Genomic DNA, 24,797 nt, shown 5'->3' with positions numbered 1-24,797 from the left:
ATAAAGCAATTCCTAATAATTGAGGTCAAGATCAAGGAGAGTTATAGCCCAAGGCTGGCCTGGCCTTATAGTTTTGTAGGGAAGAGCCCAGGCTTTGTGATCTGTCAAGCCTGAAGGGCTGGAATCCCTGGCCCTTTCACCTCTTACATACTGTGTGACCTTCAACAAGTTGCTTAACCTCCTTAAGCCTCAGTTGTTACATCCATAAAATGAGATTATAATACTTGCCTTGTAGAGTGGCTATGAAGTTGAATGAGACCAGTACCTAAATGTTCACCTAGCACGGTACCTGGCTTACAGAAGTGCTTAATAAATGATGGTTCTTAATACAATGAACTGTGGATGTCAATTTGGGCACGTGATTAAGAAAGTTTCCTTAAAGTTGTGAGCATGTTTGGTAAGGGCACAAATCTCTTGATAGTTCCTGAAGGTGCCACCATTATCACTTGACAGAGCTTTTAATTCCCATTGAAGCACATGACTTAGAAGGACTTACATTCCTTGAGAAGTATTAGGAATTTGGGTAAAATTTAAAGGAGTGACTGTCTTATGACTAGTGAAGAATGTTTCACAGTGGATAATGTTTTAGAACTTATTTAGGGAACATGGAAATTGAAGATTAACACATGTATGAGAAGAAACACGTGAATCAAGATGCTCTAATTAATGCTCTAATTTAGCAGGACCTAACATTCCACTGCATTTAGGGCTCACAGCTACATTTTTCAAGGATTTTATAAATGCAGCTTTGGATTTATTACATACCTCCACAAAGTTATTCTGTCCTCTGCATAAGTTGTATGTTGGAAATTCTGCACTGCCTACTTTTTTTTTCTTCTAACTCAAATCGTCTGCTTGATTCTGAAAAAAAAAAAAAAAAAAAAACCCCTATCAAAATATTATGTTTTAAAACTTATTTCTATTTGAATCACATGAATCTAGTTTAAGATGGAAACCTACTGCTGCTTTGCTTACTATTCCCCCAAGAAGAAAACAAAAGGATAACTGAGAAGCTATCACAGTTAGTATTCCTAGAATCTAGAGTCGTATTTGCAGAATGTAATGCTGTTTACTTTAACTCTGTTTTGGAGTCCAGAGCTCACTCTGGTGAGTGTGGATGAACTCTGGGCACATCATTTCAAACTGACAGAGTTTTGTGTACATAACTCAGTTCCACATTTATTCCTGGTATTCTCTCCCTGTAATCAATTCCTCTGTGAGGGATTTCAGGGTGAGTAGTGTTATCAGAAAAAAAGAAAAAGTTGTTCAAAACAACAACAAAAAAAGGAAAACCCCAAATATATTTTAGAAAATAGGAAGGCAAACCAATATGATTATTGATTTTGGTTATGAATCATTCTTCCCTGGACCCACTTCCTGAATCATCCTCCTTCCTAAGAGACCTGTCTCTGGCTAAGGCTATAATGCTGTACATGAAAATCGAAAGTAGATATTGATCTTTTTGCCATTAACTAGATGAAAATTGAGTGGCAGAAGCATATAATTATGGGTGTCTCTGAACAGCCTTTCAATCTTGAGCCTTGCACTCTGCCTGCAGATAGGATTTCCTCCATTCCTGGGCCTCTCCCTCATCTCTCTTCATCTTCCTGTGTTGTCAATTCCCCAAGGTTTGAGTCTAATGCCTTTCTCTTCCTTTCCTACAGAACTCTGATAAACCCCACAAAGGCTTTTGAGTGTTGTGTAGGCTAAAATTGACAGCAGCAAGGCCTTTGGGGGCATGTTAATGGTGCTTTAGGAGGCCGGTTGGTGGGTGGAAAATAAATGGGTTTGGTACTATGGGGAGTGTTAATGCTGCAGGCAGTGAGATAGAGAATGTAAGACATGTCCAACCAGCAGGGGGAAATCGCTCGTTTTAATCCAGCCACTCCAACACTGAGGCCAGAATGTGTGTTCGTTGTTTAATCACGGCAGTTAAGTCAGAGAACAAGGTGCATACAAATATTAAAAAATACCATCTTTTACTAGAACAAAGCTAAAATAATTTAGAGGGATCTATTGTCATCATAGCTTCACAACCTTCCAGTAATCCTCCTGTATTAGCTTATCTTCTTTATAAATCATCACATTCACTCATGTAAAAGGGGCCATGCCTAGTTAAGGGAATTCTTACAATCTGGTAATGAAATTACAGAGGAAGGTGTCACCTCAACCACAGTGAAATTTAATTTGAAAATTACATTTTCAGAACTGCAAACTGGAGACTCTTTCCTCAAATCTATATCAAAAGCATTAATTATTAAGAGCGTCATATGTTCTAAAATTTTTATTTTTTAAAAAAAAGATAATGTAATGAGCTTCATAAACATTTATTTAATACAAAGAATTATCCTTTATTTTGTGAATCTGGCTTTTCTATCATTTGTAATGAAACAAAAATTCTTGATGGTTGATGGTAGCTGTACTTCGGCAAAATAAATGTCAATTCAATGTTGATGTTTTCTCTACTCCACCCCCAAGTTTTTCTTATAATTTTACCAGCCTGTGAAATGAAAAGAATGGAACTATTTCCAAAGTGATCTGTCCGTTTTTACCCACTTTCTGTTTTCCCTCCGCACTCCACTGCCCCCCTCTTGCTTTCCCATGGGAGCTTTGGCAAGGAACATTTAATGACTTGATGTTCTATATGCTAATTTGTATGTTGTCTCTACCTCATTTCAGAGGGAAGAAGTTGTGTGTGACCTTTTGCAATTCATTTGGGGTGTGTCCCCAAAGAGCTCTTTTTTTTTTTTTTTTAATCGCTTCTTCTTAGCAGAATTTCTCGAAGATCTGCATGTGTTTTGCGCATTTCATCAGCACATGAGTGTTTTTGTGCTTGGACATCATTCTAGTCTTCAAACAGTGTTCCTCACAGTTTGTACACAGTCTTGGTCACTATGACCTTAGGTGGAGACAGTTAAGTTTATACAGTATTAGAGGCCAGGCCCTATTTTATGTGCACAGCAAGTAGAACATTGTACGTTATTAATAAATATTAACTAATGCTTTATTTTAAAAATATGTGAGGAAGTACAGTTAATAGGAAGTTAATAGAAACAAAACACCTCCTTTCCTGTCCCCTTTAAAAAAAAAGTTTTTTGTTTGTTTGTTTGTTTGTTTAAACCAGTGTTTTGGCATAAAGTCAACCTGTCTTTTCTCCCCCATGTTTCTTGTTTTTAACACAAGAAGTGATAGAGCCCACATTGTTGGTTTGTGTTCTGGGTTTGGCCCATTGAATGTAGCCTCTATCCGTTTGTCTCCCCCTTTTCTGTAAGTAGTGAATTGTGTTTGTTACTGCACCATGACCCCAGCCACTATTAGAAAAGCTGATGACCTGGGTGAGTGTGTCAGGCACATACATCAGTCACCTGACATGGTTAGCAGCATGCTGGCATTCCTCTTTGCTTAGTTGAGGCAATAATTACCCCCTTAGAACTGAGAGGCAGATGGATTGCTGGCTTTTAAGCTAGTTCTCCTTGGGGTGCCTTGTAAACATGGCAGGTGGAACAAATTATGCAGATAGAAGACTGGTTGTTTTATGGGAGAACAGTAATTTATCTGAGTTATTTTCATGTTTCTAATGTGCACACAGAGATACACAGGCAAGTGTGCGACTTAACACATTAAAAACGTACCAGGTCATTTTTTTAAAATGGTCAAAATCTGAGATGCTTTGCAGTCTAATCCCAAGTAAGGTGTTTGCAGAAAGTATTTTGTTATTTACAGTAGCTGGGAAGAAATCTTTCTTTGAGTGCCAATGACCTAGAGGTAATCATTGTTGCTGTTTGTGGCACAAGCAATTAAGGCAAATTATAACCTGACTGGTGCCCTGTTGAGGCATGACAACGCCTCCAAAAATTTACCAGGCCTTGCCAAACAGAAATATTTCTCCTGTGCTTTTGTACAGTTGGGGAAACTTGGCATCTGGATAGAGTGAAGCTTTGAACATAATGATTAGAACTGAGATGAACTGCTTAAAGTGAAGTGAGCTGCAATTCCAAATTATACTACAGTTGAATGACTGCTACCCTGCTGTGAATTTTTTAAAAAAAGACCCTATCAATTTAGTGTCACTTTAATGAGTATGAGACCTAGGAAATGTGTAATAAATATTTTAAATGCTTAGCAGCCTCACAACAGAAACATGTACCTAATGAAATAGATTTATAAATGAAAGGCATATAGGCACTATTTCTTTGAGAATGTGGTAACTGCAATTTGCCAAGAGCAAAATTTTTGCCATTTAATCAACAATTCTTAGCAGTAGGAATGGTGAAAGGTAAACATGATGGAATTGGACTATGTCTGAAAGCAAATTAAAGTACTTAACCTGAAAATCTTTCAGGTTCTAAAACACCTGTCTTTATGAGAATGTTTTCCAATTTTAGAGTATGGTGTTTGCCTACTTTTGAATCCTCAGTAAAACTTGTTTAAAATTCAGGTACAATGGCCTTACCCCAAAACTATTGTCTTGAAATGAAAGGGCTCAGGAATCTGCATTTTACAGGCTTTCCTGATAACTCTTGTGCACACTGAAGGCTGAACCTCACTTCTTTGTGGTCTGTGTGTATTTGAGGATTTAGTATGAGGAGTATGAGGGGTATGCCCAAAGTAGCAACACAAGATGAATAAGGATCAAAGATGGTAGAAATGGTGGCCAGCCAGGCTGTTTAAACCAATGACCGTGGGGCAAGGTGGATGTGGAAGGATGCCTCCGCAGTCCCCGGAAATTATAGCTTATGACTCTATATTTACTGGTCCCATGTCATTAGTCGTAGCCATAATATTATTTATGTCTACATAATAGGTTTAACTTGTGTTCGGACAGTAGCAAAGTAAGGAGGAGGAGAAAGAATTTCCTTTTTTATTTTCCTATTTATCATCTTTCTGAATTTACTATATCTATACTTTTTACTATTTTGCATATTCTTTTGTGATATTGGGATGATTTGGGGTTACGCCAAAAGGGGATATACTGATACCAAGAGTGTACCCTGAACACCCAGTAGATACACTGAAAGAGGCAGAAAGAAAAGAAGGTGAGGCCTGGAAGTGATAGGACATTCAGCCTTTTGCAAGCCTTCACCAAAACATGTTTATTCAGTAAGCATCTTTAAATGCCTACAAAGGATCAGGAATTGTGCTTAGGCTACAAAAATGAATGATACACAGGGATTAGAAAAATCAATTGTTTTACTGCCTTAACCCTGACACTGAAATAAATGGGGTAACAAATTATCCCATCTGGATGGGATTCCCACAGTACTGCTTTTACTCACCTGTGTCCCAGTCCCTTTCATTCACACCCACCCCACGTACACTCCTACCTTGTAATTTGAGTTTGTTGTTCCATGTATTATTTGCATTGGCTTCTCACATTTCATAAGCCCAAGGAAGAAAAGAAGTAACATTAATTAGTGTGGTGTAGTAGATAAACATGAGCCTTGGCATCAGCAAATTTGAGTTAAAAGCATGAAATGAGACAGAAAGGCAGGCAGGTCAGGTTATGCAAGACTTCCTATGCCATGCTCAGAACTTCTTCCATGAGCTCAAGGGTCCATACAGGAACTAGGCAAGTAATGTAAACAGTGAGGCCACCTGGATAGAAGATAACAGAGAGAACTCAAGAACTGGACGTGTGTGCCATCATGAAACATATTCTGAATTTTAAAAATTCAGCTTTTAAACTCTGTGGGACAAATAGCATGTGTACATAGGTGAATATAGATCATGGGCTACCATTTTGCAATTTCTAAAGATCTTGCAGAGCCAGTGGAGGGTTTTCAGCAAGGAAGTGTTATGATCAAACTTATAATTTAGAAAGTCTTCCTATTTCTGTGTTGGACAGGGAGGGGGCAGGAGTGACCAGAGTCTGCCTGCTTTGAAGGACACTGCTGCAGTCTAAGTGAAGAACTGATAAATGACATGTGTGAGATTTGGGGCTAGAACAGATGGGTCTAGACACCAGTGGCAAATGGAAGGTGAAGGGGAAGGATTGTGTCTAAATCTCCACTGGATGAATAATATGGAATAGCAGGTTTGGGGAGAAGGGCAGGGAGTCAAGTTAATGAGTTCATTTTAGGCTTTGTTGAGTTTTAGACAAAAGTCTGGAGCCCTAAAGAAAATTCTAAGATGGTGACCAGCAGAAGTGAAGGGTTTTGATAATATTACTAGTGGGGAGTGCATGGGGAAGAAAGTTAGAGGACTAGGAGAAGGACTGTGAGGTATAGCAAGAGGAGGCAGGAAAAGGAAATCAAGACACCTGAGAATGAGCATTCAGGAATAAAGCACGAGACCCAGGTGTGACAATGTCTCCCCTTCCAAAGGAAAAGAGTTTCAAGAAGTAAGTAGCCAAGAGGTTCAAATATCACCGCAAGATTAAGTAAAATGTGCATTAAATAGTGCTCAAGGATCAGACCATTAGGTTATCAGTCATCTTCAGCAGAAACAGCTGCAACAGAAACAGTTGCAGCAAATTGATGGTGAGCAAGAGATGGGATGTATCAACCTCTCATCAACTGGGACATCAGTGAGAGGTAACAAAGTGTAGACAACTTTTTTAAAGGGTTTAACTGGGATGGGGAACAGATAATAAACTAAAAGCAAATATTGCATTTACAGTGAAAATCAGGTGTTTATCAAGTGGCAGGTATTTGATAAAGTTTTTGGACTGAGAAGTAAAGAATAAAAGGGAGAGAGAGATGAAGGGAGAGAAAGATAATAACAATAGTGGAGAAGTATTCACAAGGCCGAGGTAGACCAGAAAAGATACATAAATTCGAAGAAAAGAAGTAAGACTGGATGTGACTACAAATAAGTGTATTTCTAGATCAGAGTAAGAAGCTGAAGGATTAATTTCAATGTCCAGGTTAGGTGCCCCCATCTTTATGCTTTCCACATTATCTGGTTTTAAAATTTCTTGCTTGCTTGCTTGCTTTGGCCTCCCAAAGTGCTGGGATTACAGGCATGAGCCACCATGCCCAGCCTAGTTTTAAAATTTCTTATTTGGTTACCTGACTCCTCAAGACTGTAAACCCTATGAAGGCAGGAACAATATAGTCCCCTGCACTCCTAGCAGTTTCTTAGTAAGCATTTGTTGAAATTTGGTAGAAATTGTAATTATGAGAACAGAGCAAGTGAATAATTCTCTCATTTATAAAATATATTGAGAGCATGGCACTATCTTAGTAGTTGGGGAAATAAAACAACTAGAAAAGTATTCAGTACTCTATTAAATAGCTTGGTTAGACGAGGAAAACATTCCTGTCCTGAGGAATTTAGCATCTCTAAATGTCAAAAAGAGTAAGCTCCACAATAGAACCATGACTCCAGTGTTGTGGGCATCTAGAAGAGAGATCTCTTTGCTAAGAAAACCAGAAAATGCTCCACTCAAGAGCTGGCACATGAGCAAGGTTTTGAAGGTTGTGTAGGAGTTTGAGAAGCAAAGCATAAAATGGCAAAAAGATCAATGTGGGTAAAAGCAGAGTCTTAAAAGCGCAGGGAATATTTAGGGAGCAGTGAGGAGTACTGTCTTCTCTAATTGTTATTTTTCAGTCACAAAAACCATCAGAAAAACGAGCAGCCTAGATTACAATCTAAAAGGTAATTATATCCAGTTGCAGTGGCTCATACCTGTAATCCCAGCACTTTGGGAAGCCGAGGCTGGCAGGTCACTTGAGGCCAGGAGTTAGAGATCAGCCTGGCCAACATCGTGAAACTCCATCTCTACAAAAAATGCAAAAATTAGCTGGGTGTGGTGGCACGCACCTGTAATTCCAGCTACTTAGGAGGCTGAGGCATGAGAATCACTTGAGCCCGGGAGGTGGAGGCTGCAGTGAGCTAAGATTGCACCACTGCACTCCAGCCTGAGTGACAGAGCAAGATTTTGTCTCAAAAAAAAAAAAAAAAAAAAGATAATTAGTACAGGCCACATTTTCATGTTTCCCAGGAGTCTGATTTGACACTGGTCACCACCCTCTACCCCACCCTCCAGGTGGTTTTCATTCTGAGAAAGCCCCAGCCTCTTCCCACTGACTAGAGCAGAAGGTGCCTCCTAACCTGGTGCCCCGGCCACTGCTGGATACAGTCTTTGCTCCGAAGCTTCCCTGCCAGCTGCTAGGCTCCTCTGGCTCCAGAAGGAGATCTGTTATTTCAGGTTGACTGTTCTCTCTTTTTAGGGAACCCAAACCAAGTTTTCAGATGCACAGCTGTGCTGTCGTTGAGATCACACAGCATTCACCCATCCCACTAGAAATCATATCCTTCAACTTTTCCCTGCTCAGTGTGGATTTTCTCTGGGCTCTGCCTCTTTACCAGCTGGCTCAGGCTTTATTCTTTTTGTGTGTGGGTGACCAGGCAGATAGGATCACTGTTAGAGACTGACCTAACTCTCAGAATTCTTAAGACCCTCTGGATCTTAGGCTACCCTTCTATTGATGCTGGAGTGTTTGTGAGGATTATATTTTCTTTAATGCTAATTATATTTTTATTTTTAAATTCAGAAGTAACAAAAACACATTTGTTATAAAATATACAAACACATATATCAGACCAGAGCTAATCACGTTTGTATGATGTATTTTGTTTTGCTTTTTGCCAAAGTGAAATCATGCTATATTGATCTGTGATCCTTTCTGTTCATGAAGCAAATATTTATTGAATACTTATTGTGTGCAAGGCAGTTTTCTAGTTGCTGAGCTAGAGCAATAAACACTACCGGCATGGCTCTTCCTGCCCTCAAGAAATGCATATTCCAGGCAGTACCTGTACCTGTCATTGCTTGTCAGCACAAGGAAGTCCCCCACATTCATGGTAATGACAGCATAGCGTGTCATTCTACAGAGGACCATAATTTATTCAAACATTCTTCTGTGGATGGACATTTTGTCTATGAGACTAACTTTCATAATTTAGAATTTTGTATTATGAATGTCACTGGAATTAGACTATGAGTATATTTTTTCTTTGACTCTATTTTCTTTTGTTCTTTTTTTAAAAAAAGAAGTAAATTCCATGATATAAATGTTATCTAAAACAATTCTTTTTTTCAAAATAGAAAAAACTCAGATGTAACAATTACATAAACAGTATGATGAACATTGCTTTTTCTTTACTTTTTTCCATTTTTATCCCTTACTCTATCTTGACCATCACCATGTTCAGATTCTTATTGTGAAGAAAAATGGAAAGGAAAGGAAAAGATACTCACATTGCTACAAGACAACTCACTTTAATTCAGATGTCCTTAAAGTGGTTTGTAGTTATTTTATTATAAGTTTTTCAAGAGAATAAGAACGAGCTTCTTGGGGCTGGGCACGGTGGCTCATGCCTGTAATCCCAGCATTTTGGGAGGCCGAGGCGGGCAGATCATCTGAGGCCAGGAGTTCGAGACCAACCTGGCCAACATGGCAAAACCCCGACTTTACTAAAATTAACCAGGCATGGTGGCGGGCGCCTGTAATTCCAGCTATTCAGGAGGCTTAGGCAGGAGGATCGCTTGAACCCTGGAGGGGGAGGTTACAGTGAGCCGAGATCACACCACTGTACTCCAGCCTGGGCGACAAGAGCGAAACTCTGTCTCAAAAAAATAAAAGAAATAGCTTCATGGGCTCTGTCTCTCTGTCTCTCTTCCTCTCCTTCCCTTCCTGTCTTTTTAGTTCTCTTTCTTCTCCCTTTCCTTTATCTTCTCCTACCAAGGAAACTTAAAAAAAAAAAAAAAAAAAAAAACTGAGCCTTTAAAAAGGCATGGCCTAGAAACTGCAAATAAACCCATAATGCTAAGGAGAGGGAAGGTCAGAAAGATTTGTAACATGCCTATTTTGGAAAGATCATAACCGTATGAAAGAAAAAATAAGATAAAGTTCTCCTGAAAGACAAATTCACCACCCCCGTGCCAGGGCTCACCTTTCTTCTGTCAGTGATAGAGTCACCCTCTGTTTCCCAATTTCAACACCAACTCCTCCCTCACCAAAACCTCTAGGTAGATTCATTACTCATTCTACATTAAATATTTGGACCAAATATTTTCTCCTCCAAATTCCTTTTTCAGGGGCTGCTAGTGCAAATCAAACAACTTGATGCTTGGTAGAAACCAAGTATTCGGCCCGTGTTCCAGAGAGAGAGCACGGAGTCTTCTGCAGAAATGGAGCTTACCTCACCTGGCCCTGCATCCTCCTTTACTGCCCAGGGCTTCACCAGAGTGACTTTTATGGGAGCACTCGAAGCTCCAAAATAGCTCAGAAATCCTGGGAATGTTTATCCGTGAAGTGATTATTTTGTCTCCAAGAAACAAGGAAGGCACTCAGTAAATAATTACTCCACTCTCCACTTTGCTTTTGTAGATGTAAGTTACATGTCTTAGTGTGAGGTGTTCATTTCAGTCACTCTGACAAGCTAATTTCCATTAGCACATACGCACTCGCCATCTATAAAGAAAAAAGAGCTCCCTTCCTTCTTTACAACTACCTTCATTTGCAAAAGACTCCCCATTTCTTTGCAACTGCCATCCTGTTTCTCTGCTCCTCTTCATGGCAAAACCTCTCCAAAATCCTGGCTCCATAATGTGTCCTGGCAAGCATGTGAGTGACCATGTTGGCAAATCTAATATTCTCCTTGTCTGCCCTCATTTTCCTTGACCTGTCAGCAGCATTCAACATAATTGAACAAGCCCCCCTCCTAGGAAAGATTTTCCTCCGTGGCTTCTGTGAACCGCCCCACTGAGCGTTCCTCCTGCCTTTCAAGTCACGTTCTTGGCCTCTTCTCCTGTCCTCCCCAAGGGCTTGTATCCAAGCCTTTGTCTTTCAATGTCTCACCTGTAGGGTGATGATGCTCCAGACATCCCCGCTGGGCCCCAGGCTCACTTATCCAAGTGCCTACTTGCTATCTCCAAGGTCATGTTTAATTTGTGTCTCAAATGTAACATAGCAAAACCAGAATTCTTGATTTCACCCGCTACACACTCATAAACCCATTTTTCTCCAGTTCAGAAATGACTGCCATATACCCACTTGTTTAAGAAAAAAACCTAGAAGACATTATTGATCCTTTCCTATTTTTCATTACTATAAATAAATGCTTTCAGTTATTTTTTCAAATTTATCTCAAATATATGTACTTTTCTTAATGTTCACTACTATCACTCGAGTCAAACCACTGTTACCTCTCATTTCTACTATGGTATTGGCCTCCAAATGGGTTTATTTGCTTCTATCCTTCCATTCTTAAAGGAGCCATGCAACATAGTGGTTAACAAAGAGGCTCTGGTGTTAGCTTGTCTGGATTCATACTACAACTCTGCCACTTACTGATTACAAGCTTGGGCAGGTGGCGTAAACACTAGTGCTAGTTTTGTATGACCCCTGCCAATCAGGATGACAACAGTGCGTATCTCAGAGGGGATATTAGATTAAGTTAGTTAAGACTTGTGTTTAAGAACAGTGTTTAGAAGTGAAGTAAAGTGTTTAGAACAGTGCTTGGTAGTTAATAGGCACTCAGTAAATATTAGCTAGATATATTATCACTGATTCGGTCTGTTCTCCATTATAAGCACAGGCTAAATTTTTGTTATCTCATGCGTAGTGCACACCGCAGTTTCTGTTGCACTCCCAACAAACGTCAAGATTCCTGACCTAAAATTCTTCACTACTTGGGCTTCTGCAACCCTTTGCCCTCATCATCATTCTCTCCCCATCACCCTTCCTCTTTTTGGTTTCCATAATGCACCATATTCCTGCCTATCTCAGAGCTTTTTGTACTTATTCTCTGTATCTGGAATTCTTTTCCTTGTTTTCTCTGCCTTTTGTGTGATTATTTCCTTCTGATTTTTTTTGGTTTAGGGTCAAATGACCTCTTCAGGAGCCTTCCATGACGATATATCTAATGAAGTAGCTTCCCACCTCCCACCTAGTCTACATAATATCATCGGGTATACTTCATTAACAGTAAATCCCAAATATCTTTTTTTTTTTTTTGAGATGGATGTCACTCTGTCACCCAGACTGGAGTGCAGTGGCACGACCTTAGCTCACTGCAGCCTTGACCTCCTGGGTTTGAGCAATCCTCCCACTTCAGGCTCTTGCATAGCCGGGACTATAGACATGACCAGCTAACTTTTAAAAAAAAAAATTTTTTTGTAGATATGAGGATCTCTGGCTGGGTGCAGTGGCTCATGCCTATAATCCCAGGACTTTGAAAGGCTGAGGTGGAAGGATGACTTGAGCCCAGGAATTGGAGACCAGCCTGGGCAACATAGTGAGATCCCATTTACAAAAAAAAAGAAAAAGAAAAAATTAGCCAGCAGTTGTGGCACACACCTTTGATCCCAGTTACATGGAATCCTGAGGTGGGAGAATCACCTGAGCCCAGAAGGTGGGGGGCTGCACTGATCCCTGATCACTACACTCCAGCCTGGGTGACAGAGTGAGACCCTGTCTCAAAAAAAAAAAAAAAAAAAGAGGTGTGGTTTCCCCACATTTCCCAGGCTGGTCTCAAACTCCTGGGCTCAAGCTATCCTCCCACCTTGGCCTCCCAAAAGTGCTGGGATTACAGGCATGAGCTGTCACTACCACACCTGGCCCCAGAACATCTTTTTTATGTGTTTTTTTAACTTATTAAATGTTTCTCCTCACCACTAGAATGTGAACTTGTTAAGAACAAGGATCTTAGTGTCTCACTCATCATTACCTCCCTAATGTCTAGAACAATACCTGACACATGTAGGAAATCAATAATTACTTGTAGAAAAAATATAAGTGGATGAATGGATGAGATTTATACACTTCAACATCAGCCACTGGTTAGCGACATATAGTATAATACTGAAGCAGATTTTAGAGCTCTGTAGATCTCTGAGTTCCCACTACAAAAAGATGCTAAAATTGGGTGAAGGAATAGAAATGCGAGGTTTGCTATTGAAAACCTAGAATTCAAAATTATCAAAATGGCACACATTGGCTACATGTGTTGAGGCAGGAATACTGGAAACAACTAGAAAGGGTTTCTTGCCTCCAGTTTCTGTGGTCTGTTTATTATGGGATGGCTTCTTTCTAACAGCTTCCTTTGTCTGTTTTTAATTTGGGCATTCCCAGAATTGCTGATGTTTCCTCTTGGAACAAACATAAGTTGAAAATTTTAGAAAACAGCTAGCTTATGGTGGTGAGTAAAACAGGCACTTTGTCAGACAAACCTTACTTTGAATCCTGAGTCAATTGTCCAGCAGCTCTGTGCCCATGAAATTTTTAACCTCTCTGAGCCTCCATTTTCCCAACAGTAACATATTATTAAAATTATATAATAATAATTAATGTGTTTGCCACATGATAAGTACTTAATAAATGTTAGTTTTCTTGCCTTATAAATGCACTGAAAGGTTTGTGGTAAGAATTTCACCTGGTTTATATTAATCATGAGTTTAAGCTGTGACACTTTATCTGTCTCCATTAAACTATCTTCAAAAATGCCAGTATCCGGGGCAATAAGCATAATAAGAGCTATATTAGTGTCTGACACATAGTAGATATTCAATAAATATTTGTTGAATGGATGAATAAGTAGTCAGTAAATGCTTCCATTGTTCATGAGAATCAACTAGATTTCCATATAGTTTAAAATAATGTTTCTTTAAACTAGCAATAACTTCCCCCCCAAAAAAAGTTATACAACTGAACATCGGACAGAATCAAACCATAACTGAATGTTTCAAGACATTATGGCACAAAATCATATTTTCCTCCATTAATGTTGTTTTTAAGTGTCTTCTGGAATTGTTTAGTTCAACATTTTTGAAAGCCAGTGGGCTCTGAGATCTAAATTCAAAAAGGAGCCAGCAGTTTTAGAGATGCTTTTTGGACTTTGAAGAAATATTTTATTAATAGTTGTAATTTTTAGAACTTGGTGTTTTATTCTTACCTGTAATTGGTGTAAGAAGATTATTTTTGAGACAGGGTCTTACTCAGACACCCAGGCTGGAGTGCAGTGGTGCAATCGTGGCTCACTGCAACCTCCGCTGGGACTATAGCTATGCACTATCATGCCCAGCTAATTTTTGTGTTTTTTGTAGAGACTAGGTTTCACCATGTTTCCTAGGCTGGTCTCGAACTCCTGAGTTCAAGGGATCTGCCAGCCTCAGCTAGAAGATTTTAGTAGGGACTTGGTCATCATAATTGCCACCAAATGTGTTTGATGGCACTGGTTTTTAGGCATTTTTGTTTAATTATCAGGAAAGTTTATGATATGCACATGCACACTTTGGGCAATCTAATATTTTGAAATATATAAATGAATTATGCAAAAAGTTTTTATTGCTTTCAAATTTTCATCATAAAAGCATTCATTGCAAAGTAATGGGTAGACTTCCTTAAAATTATAATATTAATAATAAAGTTAGTATCTAACCCTCATACCACATTTTAAAATGGATTCCAGATAGATTTAATTTAAATGAAAATAAAACTATAAATATCTAGGAGAAAGTATAGGCAAATATTTGGTTGATCTTTGAATAATAAAAGAACATTCTAAGCATAAAAGTATTGGAAGAAATCACAAAGGAACATATGGAGAGATTTGACAGAATAGAGCAAGGTTTGAATGTCAAAAACATTATAAAGTCAAAAGCAAAACATTATAAAGTCAAAAGCAAACAATAAACAGTGAAGTATGACAAAGGGTTGATGCTTTTAACATATAAAGAGTTCTTACAGATCAGTAAGAAAACCTGAATATCCAAACAGAAAAATTATCAAGGACTTGAACAATTCATAGCATAAATTTAAAAGGTCAATGAACATACAAAGACATTGAGCTTCACAAACAATTAAATACATGTAAATTAAGACATCAAAATTTATTTTTAATTAACTTCAAAAAATGTAAACCAAATAATATTTAGTACTGGCAGGTATTTAATAAGTGGAGTATGTTCATACAATAATAGGAATATAAGTTGTCTCAAACTTCTTGGAAGTTTAGTAATTCCACTAGACATACATTTTATGAGCTCATCAAAGATTTGACCAAGGATGTATCTGTAAAATGTGTAGTAAAGCAATTTTATTTTATTTTATTTTATTTTATTTTATTTTATTTTATTTTATTTTTTGAGACGGAGTCTCGCTCTGTCGCCCAGGCTGGAGTGCAGTGGCGCGATCTTGGCTCACTGCAAGCTCCGCCTCCCGGGTTCACCCCATTCTCCTGCCTCAGCCTCCGGAGTAGCTGGGACTACAGGCGCCCGCCACCACGCCTGGCTAATTTTTTGTATTTTTAGTAGAGATGGGGTTTCACCGTAGTCTCGATCTCCTGACCTCGTGATCCACCCGCCTCGGCCTCCCAAAGTGCTGGGATTACAGGCGTGAGCCACCGCGCCCGGCCTTGTAAAGCAATTTTAATAATAGTGAGAAAAATTAAAACAAACTAATTCTTCCCACAAGAAGGATTGGTCTTTAAAAATGCTATGTTTGGCTGGGCGCAGTGACTCACACCTGGAATCCCAGCATTTTGGGAGCCAAGGTGGGAGGACCACTTAAGTTCAGGAGTTTGAGACCAGCCTGGCCAGCAAAGCAAGATTCTGTCTCTTAAAAAAAAAGTTAAACATAAGCTGAACACAGTGACCTGAGCCTGTAGTTCCAGCTACTAGGGAGGCTGAGGTGGAATAATCATGTGAGCCAGGAGTTGGAGTCTGCAATGAGGTATGATTGTTCTACTGCACTCCAGCCTGGGCAACAGAGCGAGACTCTGTCTGAAAATAAACAAACACATTTTAACAGTGATGTTTATATCTATTTTAAATCAGTACTCCTTTAAAATAATGTTTTCAAGAAATCAAATAAAATATTTTGAAACTTTTAAAAAGCATACTCAAAAACAGAGAATACTGCAGTGAACCCTCATGTGCTTATTACCCACTTATCTAGATTAAATGATAGCAGGATATTCCTGTATTTGTTATGTCTCTCTTTTCTTTGTGGAAGCATTTTAAAGCAAATCTCCAGACATCATGTCATTTCTTGTCTACCAACATAACTCAGCATGCATAACTTTTTTTTTAAAAAAAGCACATTTTCTTACATAATCACAGTGCCCTTTTAATTTCTAACATGATTAACATAATTCCTTGGTATGACAGAGAATGATGAAATATCCCAGATTTTCTCAAAAGTGCCTATTTGCTTTCCTGTGGTATCATTTAACCCAGAAATCAACAAACTTTTTCTATAAAGGGCCAGATAGCAAATATTTTTTATTTCATTGGCTAGACGGCCTCTGATGCAGTTATTCAACTCTCTGCCATTGCAGCCTTGAAAGCCACCATAGACAATATATAAAGGATTGGGCATGGCTGTGTTCCAATAACAATTTATTTACGAAAAAACAGGCAGTGGACCAAATTTGCCCTGCAGGCTGCAGTTTGCCAATCTGTAATTTAACTCATTATTCTATTTTCTATATATTTCATAAGGTGAACATTAGCTTTAAAGCCTTAATTGGATTTGGGGGCAATTGTGTGTTTGTGTGTGGCAAGAATTCTTCATAGGGAGTGCTGCATGCCTCATCTCACATCGCATCAGAGGGGTTTTCACACTGTTGGAGATGGGAAGAAGACTCGATGGGTGCATTTGGGTAAGGCCTGATCCCTCCACTGTAAACTCTCTATTAGACTTTGTCTAATGGTTTTATCTATTACATTTGTTGCCTAAATCAATTATTTCATTCGAGGTTGCAAAATAGCAATTTTCTATTTCTGTTATTCCATCTGCTTTCATTAACCAGAATGCTTTTGTAAGGACAAACTTTCCAATAACAATGAGGGATTTCAGTTACACTGAGATACAGTTTATATAAGAACACTTTTTACAATAAAAATACATGCTAATTCTTTCTTTCCGTTTAATTGCCAATTTTCAATATAAATAATTGGTCCTGGGATCATTTCCAGTGATTTCCAGGGAGTTGGGCATTTTGGGGGTGAAAGGGGCCTTTCTCTATCTCTGTAATGTGTTTTTTTATATGACCATGAACTCAGTTTTTTTATATATCCAGTGATTATCAGTCACTTGCATTTATTATTCTTTTTGGTGCTCAACCAATGGGGCCTCCTTTGCGTTGGTTCCCATTAGTCTTTAATAGCTTCTTTCTTTATAGCCTAGCAAGTTCCAGGGAGAAATTTTCAATGACAGATAATGAAACTGTCTAAAATATATGTTGAAAATTTGATAAAACAAAAAGCAAACACGCAAGTAAACTGTATTCACAAAATATTTTTCTGGGTAACACAATTATAGGAGAATAGTATGTCTTTATTTTATTCTTTACCTCTTTATACTCTTTTGTATTTCAGATTTCACACAATGAGAATTATTGGTTTTATAATTGAAAGTTAAGCTAAAATTTTAACAACCTCAACAGATTTAATTTAATTAGCAAGTACATTTAAAATGAGATTCAAAGTGTTTTTAAAGTACTTAGGCCATATTTTTCAGAATTATAAGTAGTTGCATAATCATTAACTATATCCTATATTTCAAAGACCTTATAATGTAAAGAGAGAGGAAATATAGATTTTTAAAATCATTTTTTAACAACATCTAGGCTACAAAATTGTAACAGTTGCTGGTTTTTCTCATCTGTCTTTATAGACCTTAGCATATTTTTTATTTTCTTGATGACAATTTGGAAACTATTCCATTCCATAGGCATATATTTTTAACAGTACTTTAGATAGCCCACAACCTCTGAGGTTCCTGGATCTGTGAGTATTCTTTCTACTACCCTTAATCCTGTGTGTTCACCAATTTTAAGCAAATGAACAAGAACAACAACAAAAGAACTGATTTCTAATTAAATCAAGGAGGGCATGTAAATTAGTCTCCTTCACTTAGAAGGTGATCATTCAGATGTGGCCTTGAGGAGTGTAGTGTTTACCTGAGTTCCACCAGAGGCTATCTTGGACCCGTTTAAGGAGGATTTAAAATAGCAGCCCCTGGAAGGAAATTGTCCCATATTTTCAAATGGATCACACTGTATAAAGCATGTAAAGTGATCCCATGTTTTTTTTGTTTTTTGTTTTTTTTTTTTTTTGAGACGGAGTCTCGCTCTGTCGCCCAGGCTGGAGTGCAGTGGCGCGATCTCGGCTCACTGCAAGCTCCGCCTCCCGGGTTCATGCCATTCTCCTGCCTCAGCCTCCCGAGTAGCTGGGACTACAGGCGCCTGCCAACACGTCCGGCTAATTTTTTGTATTTTTAGTAGAGATGGGGTTTCACTGTGTTAGCCAGGATGGTCTCGATCTCCTGACCTCGTGATCCGCCCGCCTCGGCCTCCCAAAGTGCTGGGATTACAGGCTTGAGCCACTGCGCCCGGCCTGATCCCATGTTTTTTAAGTAAAGTTATACTTACCTCGAATAATGGAGAAAGAAATGTAAAAACTCACCTATGTAAGAGGGGTGTGTGCTTGTGTGTGTGTGTGTGTGCACACACGCCTGTGATGTAAATTCCTCTCTGTAATAGACCAACAGTCTTCTACATCTTCTTCCCTAAAACCTTGGAGCAAAGCTTCCCTATGGCAAAACCAGACTAAAATGTTCATAGTTTTGTCAGGCATTCTTCTGGAAATTTGAAACATCCCACATTTTGGGGGCAGATTATTCAGTATTTCTGCAATTTCCTGCCCAGAAACGGTTTTCTCATATTAGAAATCTTTGTCATTGATAATTTCCTTATATTAACATAAAAGCTAAAATTATAAATATATCTTTATAAATCTATAGATTGTACAGGAAAATTCAGCAGTCAGGTAGCAGCAGCAAACAGAAGGCACATTCACATAGTTTAACTGAAGCAGGTTTAATAAATAAATCTCTTTAATATGTGCTTGGTCCGCATGTAGTTTAGTATGGTAAGATTAAATATAAACAACCAAAGAACATCAGCTTGGCTTTACTATTCGTAGAATCTCAGAGTAATTGTGGCCAGGCACACTGGCTCACACCTATAATCCCAGCATTTTGAGAGGCTAAGGCAGGCAGATCACTTGAGGCCAGGAGTTCAAGACCAGCCTGGCCAACATGGAGAAATCCCATCTCTACTAAACATACAAAAATTAGCTGAGTGTGGGTGGCACATGCTTGTAATCCCAGCTACTCGGGAGGCTGAGGCAGGAGAATCACTTGAACCCAGGAGGTGGAAACTGCAGTGAGCCAAGATCACACCACTGCACTACAGCCTAGGTGACAGAGCGAGACTCTGTCTTAAAAAGATATAGATAGATAGATAGATGATAGATAGATAGATAGATAGATAGATAGATAGATAATAGATACTCAAATTATTTCATTGTTTAATGAAGCAGAAGTCATTTAAGTCTTAAAAAAAAAGAATCTCAGATAAATGGGAACTAAGAATATTTTTCATAGAATTTTGAAAAGGAGTGTTATCTCCATTTGAATGGTGGTCAGCTTCCAACCGGCCATGAAGAGGAAGAGAGGAGGAGGGAGAGCAGAGAAGGAGCCCTAAACAAGACTTGTAAGGATAACTTCTTCTTCAGTGCTGCACAAAGAAAAATACCTCAGGTTACTCCCTAGCACATGAAGCTCTGTGCCTTTGCTGGGGTCTTACTTTTCATAGATAAAGTGTGCCCTCTGTAGTAGGAAAATTCATGGCCCTGCCCTTTCTGAAACTAGATTCCTTTGTTAGTGTCGGGTGCATTAGACAAAACAGGCAAATGCCCCAGGCTTCTCCCATAACCCACAGATTTTCTTGGATATGGATTAACTTTATCAGACTTGCCAGTTTACAATAACTATGCATTGTAAGTGACATATACCTAGATCCTTTTGGCTTATTTATAAACTCCACCAGGATGGGGCCTGGGTACAATGCCTGTAGGCTGGTTCAATGCCAGCACTTGATACATATTCATTTAACCAGTGAAAGACCATGTCTTATATTCCTATTATTCCCCCCACTCACAGCATATGAAGCACAAGAGTAGATAGTTAAGAGATCTTTTTTGTAGTGATTTAAATCCTGTAAGATGGATCCAAAGTTCAGGATTTATTTAGGTTTTAATCTTTTCATTCCCTGCTTCTGGAGATCCTGGCTGTAAATACTGATGACAGGTGAGGCATCACACTCCAAGTTAAACATTCCTACTGCCTCTTACACACTGCCACCACTCTAAATAATTTCAGTTCTCAAATTTTAACCAGACCCCAGCACTTAATCTTTGAAAGGACTAGCACTGAAAACATGGTGGGCACACATTCTTTCTCATTTAACTGCAGAAAAATGTAATAGAACCCAAGGTATAATTTTGACAGCATTTCTCAATGCCGGAAATTGTTTAATTTTATCCCTGTGAGTCTGAGAGTTTTCAGGAAATCCGAGTTTTTTAGGGTAGACACTCTGAAGCATAGATTTTTATTTTGTAGGGACATCTCTCTTTCAAAAGAAGTGATTTATGGAACTGACTCATAAGGAAATAATGTTAAAGACAGCAGGGAACGCTGAATGATTAGATTTCATTCATTTATCTGCTTTGGGATAGGAATTAAGAGAGGCTCTCCTGAGCCATTGTGCAGACCTGTCATGCCTTGTAAAATTGCTGGAATCTGTGTCTGAGTAATTAGCAAATTTGCACCTTTAAAAAGGAGCTCAAATATCTTTGGGTTGAAGCCTGGGGTGTGTAAGTGTAAGGGAAAGGCAAGGGCAGTGAATGATGAAAGAGCTGAGCAACAGCCACCAAGAAGGGTTCTCATCACCTTGCCATTGAAGGCCAGAGTTTCTTCAGGAGTTCAGGAAGAATGCAGTGTATTTAAAAGAGCCCAAAGACTGCAGGCATGAGCAGCACACTAAAAACCATTCACTTCCAGAAACAGACCGCAGAGGTCCTGCGTATGCTAATACACCGAAAAGTCAAAACACGATTATCAAGAGAAATAAGTCATTTTATTAGTGCCAAGTTCACTCTGTTCCAGGAATTGGGATATTTTGTAACTGAAAAGTGAAATAAAGGCCAAAAAATGAAGCAATGGCAAATCTTTCTTTAGATGGATTCTAGCAATCAGCATGTTTTATTCAGGCCTAGTTCTGTTTCTATCTTTATTCAAGCTGTAGAGTTTTAAGATAGCCTTTGGTAGATGGCACATTATTTTAGTTCCCTTAATATTCACAAGAGGTCTGAAAAGTTATTAGTACTAAATGTCTTTATTTGTTCTTTTGTCTAATGAGTTACTAAAGTAACTCTGGCGTCAAAACATCTTCATATAATAAAGATTATTTAGTAATGTAAATTTACCACTAATTGATCAGTTTGAGTAGATGTACTTTTAAGTAATACTGATTTGGCTTTGAGGTCCAATACAGTTCTGCTCATCAAAATATAAATAAATTAACCAACCATCATAAGTACTTTAATAAATGTGGAAAGCATTTATAGGAGTCAGCAGTACGACTTTCCTGTTTCCATAATAAGCATCTACATAGGTCACTTCATATCGTGCATATTAACTTAATATAATCACCCTGATAATCTGTTACTTGAAAGTTAAAGGAATGTTTCTAATCTGAATATCATTTTCATCTTACCAGTTTACTCCAGACAGCAATATATCTGATTTATGTATTTTTGGTTGTGTGTGTATAATAAAACAGGATCACTTCACTCTGCTTCTTTGAACCCTAAAGTCAGATGACTTATCTTTCAAACTCTGTTAACCAATTGATGGGTCAAGTGATCCAAAACCGGATGTGGTCAGTAATATTCAAATAATTTTATTTTCCAAATATAAACTCTGAAGAGTTCACCCTAAAGATCCTGAGTTGTTCCGGTGAACTTCTTGTTACTAAACACATCCAAAAATCTATGGACACGTATGACCTAAAAATACACTATATAAAGTGTTGAAACAGACATATCTTTATGTTTTGACAAAATGAGTGTTACAGAAATATTTGTGTCAAAAAGCTTACAAGGGGCCGGGCCTGGTAGCTCATGCTTGTTATCCCAGCACTTTGGGAGGCTGAGGCAGGTGGATCGCTTGAGGCCAGGAGTTTGAGACCAGCCTGGCCAACATGGTGAAACCCTCCAGCCTGGCCAACATGGTGAAACCCTGTCTGTACTAAAATACACAAAAAAAATACCTGGGCCTGGTGGCATATGTCTGTAATCCCAGCTACTTGGGAGGCTGAGGCATGGGAATTGCTTGAACCTGGGATGTGGAAGTTGCAATGAACTGAGATCGCACTGCTGCACTTCAGCCTGGGTGACACAGTGAGACTGTCTCAAAAAAAAAAAAAAAAGGTTTTGCATTAAAATATAGAAAAACGAAAGGAGCGTCATGAGAGGAGAGTTCACAGCAGTTAACCTAGGCTTCACAAGCAGAGTGGACGTGTGTGAGTGCACGTGTGCGTGTGTGTGGTGCACCACATGGCTTCTCACCACCATCATTGATTTCCTCCTCATCATTAAACACCTATTGATTCCTGTCTTCTAGATGACACAGGCTGTCCTAGCAGCCAGTCAGTGTCTCCTGTGAAGACACCCTCAGATGCTGGAAACAGCCCCATTGGCTTTTGCCCTGGAAGTGATGAAGACTTCACCAGAAAGAAATGCACAATTGGAATGGCTGGTGAAGGAAGCATTCAGTCCTCTCGATATAAGAAGGAATCAAAGTCAGGCCTTGTGAAACCAGGTCAGTGAACTTACTCGTCATGTTTTCATCAGAACAATGTGATGGGAGTAGTTTCACGTTTGAAACTAAACACCTGTATATCGAGTTGGGGATCACGAATACTGTACCCAGTGTCTAAAGCATCATTTTTAAAGGAGGCAGGGTGGAAAGTGGACTATTTTCTGAAATGGTTTTTAATAACTGAGTAACTATAGTGACCTATAGCGACATGTGTATTCATTATAAAGAGTTTTTTTATAAAAAGAAACAAAAGTTGAAGAAATATAAGCTAGATGTTTTAACAAACATTTAAACTATATGAGTAATTCTAGACTCCATTATACTAAGCAATTAGTTCGTACTATCATAAGTGACCACAAACCGTGAAGAGAACAGGTTATCTCGATGCAAATCTCTGTAGAGCTGGGCATTATCTTGATGCAAATATGTAGAGCTGGGCATACTTGCTAACTTAGTTATAGTCTTTTCTTTTAGAGATTTAAATATGAATATGATATGTATATACACATGTAAATGTTCAATAATTACAAAATATTAGAAGCTATAAGATGAAATGGAGGTCATTACTGCAGTGAATGAAATGCCAGCAGCATCAGAAAAGGTCAATTCTCAGAATCTGCACTATGTAAATGAATACTTTGTATCTCAGAAATACACATGCAGTATATTTACTTTAAAGTAAAAGGATGTGTTCATCATCATTGGGAGGTATCCTCTATATTGCATTATTCTCTTTAGCATTTAGTTATGCTGTCGATATTTATGAGCTGAAAAGACAGATTACTGGCTTGCATGAGTCTCATTTCTTACATTTGTCTTCCAAGTTTTGTTTGGTGATGACATTATTGTGCAAGGAGCTACAGATGGTTTTATTTTGATGGGGCCAAGGCCTAGCCCTGTGTCCTCTTCCATAGGATGCTAACATCTCTTTCTGCTTTTGTTCTTCCTGAGTCATTGATGTACACAATACATCATAATGGATTATTCTTCATCTTGCTTTTGTCAACCAAAGATTAGGCCATTTTGTCACCAAGGAAAGCTTAAACTGTGAAAAAGAAATCCTCTATTTCCTAGTGGTGCCTGATAAATGTTAGTCATAATGAATTCGTTAATAGTCTCCCACTTTGGAATAATATGTAAAAGAAAAGGAATGCTACACAATGAAGCAGGAAAGACAGCCTATAAATGAGAAAAATGGGGATGATACAAAGGGTGTTGAGCACCCTTGATATTTAAGAAAGAGACAATGAGTTAAAGAATGTCATGAAATTTTAGCCAAGAAATAAAACAATTACCTTGTGTACCCAAGGGCTAGGACTGTCTCCCTTAGCTCAACTGCCTTTTTGAAAAATTGAGATATGATTCATATACCGTAAAAGTTACCCTATAAAGTGTACAATTCAATAGTTTTTAGTCTATTCAAACTGTTGTGCAAACATCACCATTTACTAATTCTAAAAAGTTTGTATCACTCCCAAAAGGAAACCCCAAGTCCATCAGCACTGTGTTCCTCCTTTCCCCAGTCCCTGAAAAGCACTAACCTACTCTCTGCCTCTATTTGCCTATTGTCGACATCTCAAACAAATGGAATTATACAGTATGTGGGCTTTTGTACATGGCTTCTTTCCCTTACAATAATGTTTACAATGTTCACCCATGTGGGGTGCATCAGTACTTCATACGTTTTTATTTTATTTTATTATTTTTTTTTTTGAGGCAGAGTCTCACTCTGTCGCCCAGACTGGAGTGCAGTGGCGCGATCTCGGCTCACTGCAACCTCCACCTCCCAGGTTCAATGGATTCTCCTGCCTCAGCCTCCCAAGTAGCTGGGATTACAGGCAAGCACCACCATGCTCGGCTAACTTATTATTATTATTATTATTATTATTATTATTATTATTATTTTTAGTAGAGACGGGATTTCACCATGTTGGTCAGGCTGGTCTCAAACTCTTGACCTCAAATGATCTGCCTGCCTCAGCCTCCCAAAGTGCTGGGATTACAGGCATGAGCCACTGTGCCCGGCCCTACCATCCTCTTTTTGCATTCCCAGAACGCAGGCTCTAGTGCACATTAGAGACTCAGTCAACATTTGTCGACCTCAACAGCAAAGGTAGG

The 24,797-nt window shown here is 38.6% G+C and overlaps 1 protein-coding gene across 7 annotated transcripts in view; it reads left to right on the top strand.

Moving 5' to 3' along the window:
• Nucleotides 1-24,797, top strand: part of SYBU (syntabulin) — a 117,782-nt gene that overhangs the window by 50,205 nt on the left and 42,780 nt on the right. For all 7 annotated transcript variants that reach the window (XM_055287078.2, XM_055287081.2, XM_055287080.1 and 4 more), the window contains one exon: nt 22,482-22,679. In XM_055287078.2, coding sequence (XP_055143053.1) covers nt 22,482-22,679 — 198 coding nt within the window. The remainder of the gene's footprint in view (nt 1-22,481; nt 22,680-24,797) is intronic.

Source organism: Symphalangus syndactylus, chromosome 7, assembly GCF_028878055.3.
Source record: "Symphalangus syndactylus isolate Jambi chromosome 7, NHGRI_mSymSyn1-v2.1_pri, whole genome shotgun sequence".
Lineage (NCBI taxonomy): Eukaryota > Metazoa > Chordata > Mammalia > Primates > Hylobatidae > Symphalangus > Symphalangus syndactylus.
The sequence above is the reverse complement of the archived record's forward strand: the minus strand, read 5'-3'. Positions and strand labels throughout refer to the sequence as shown.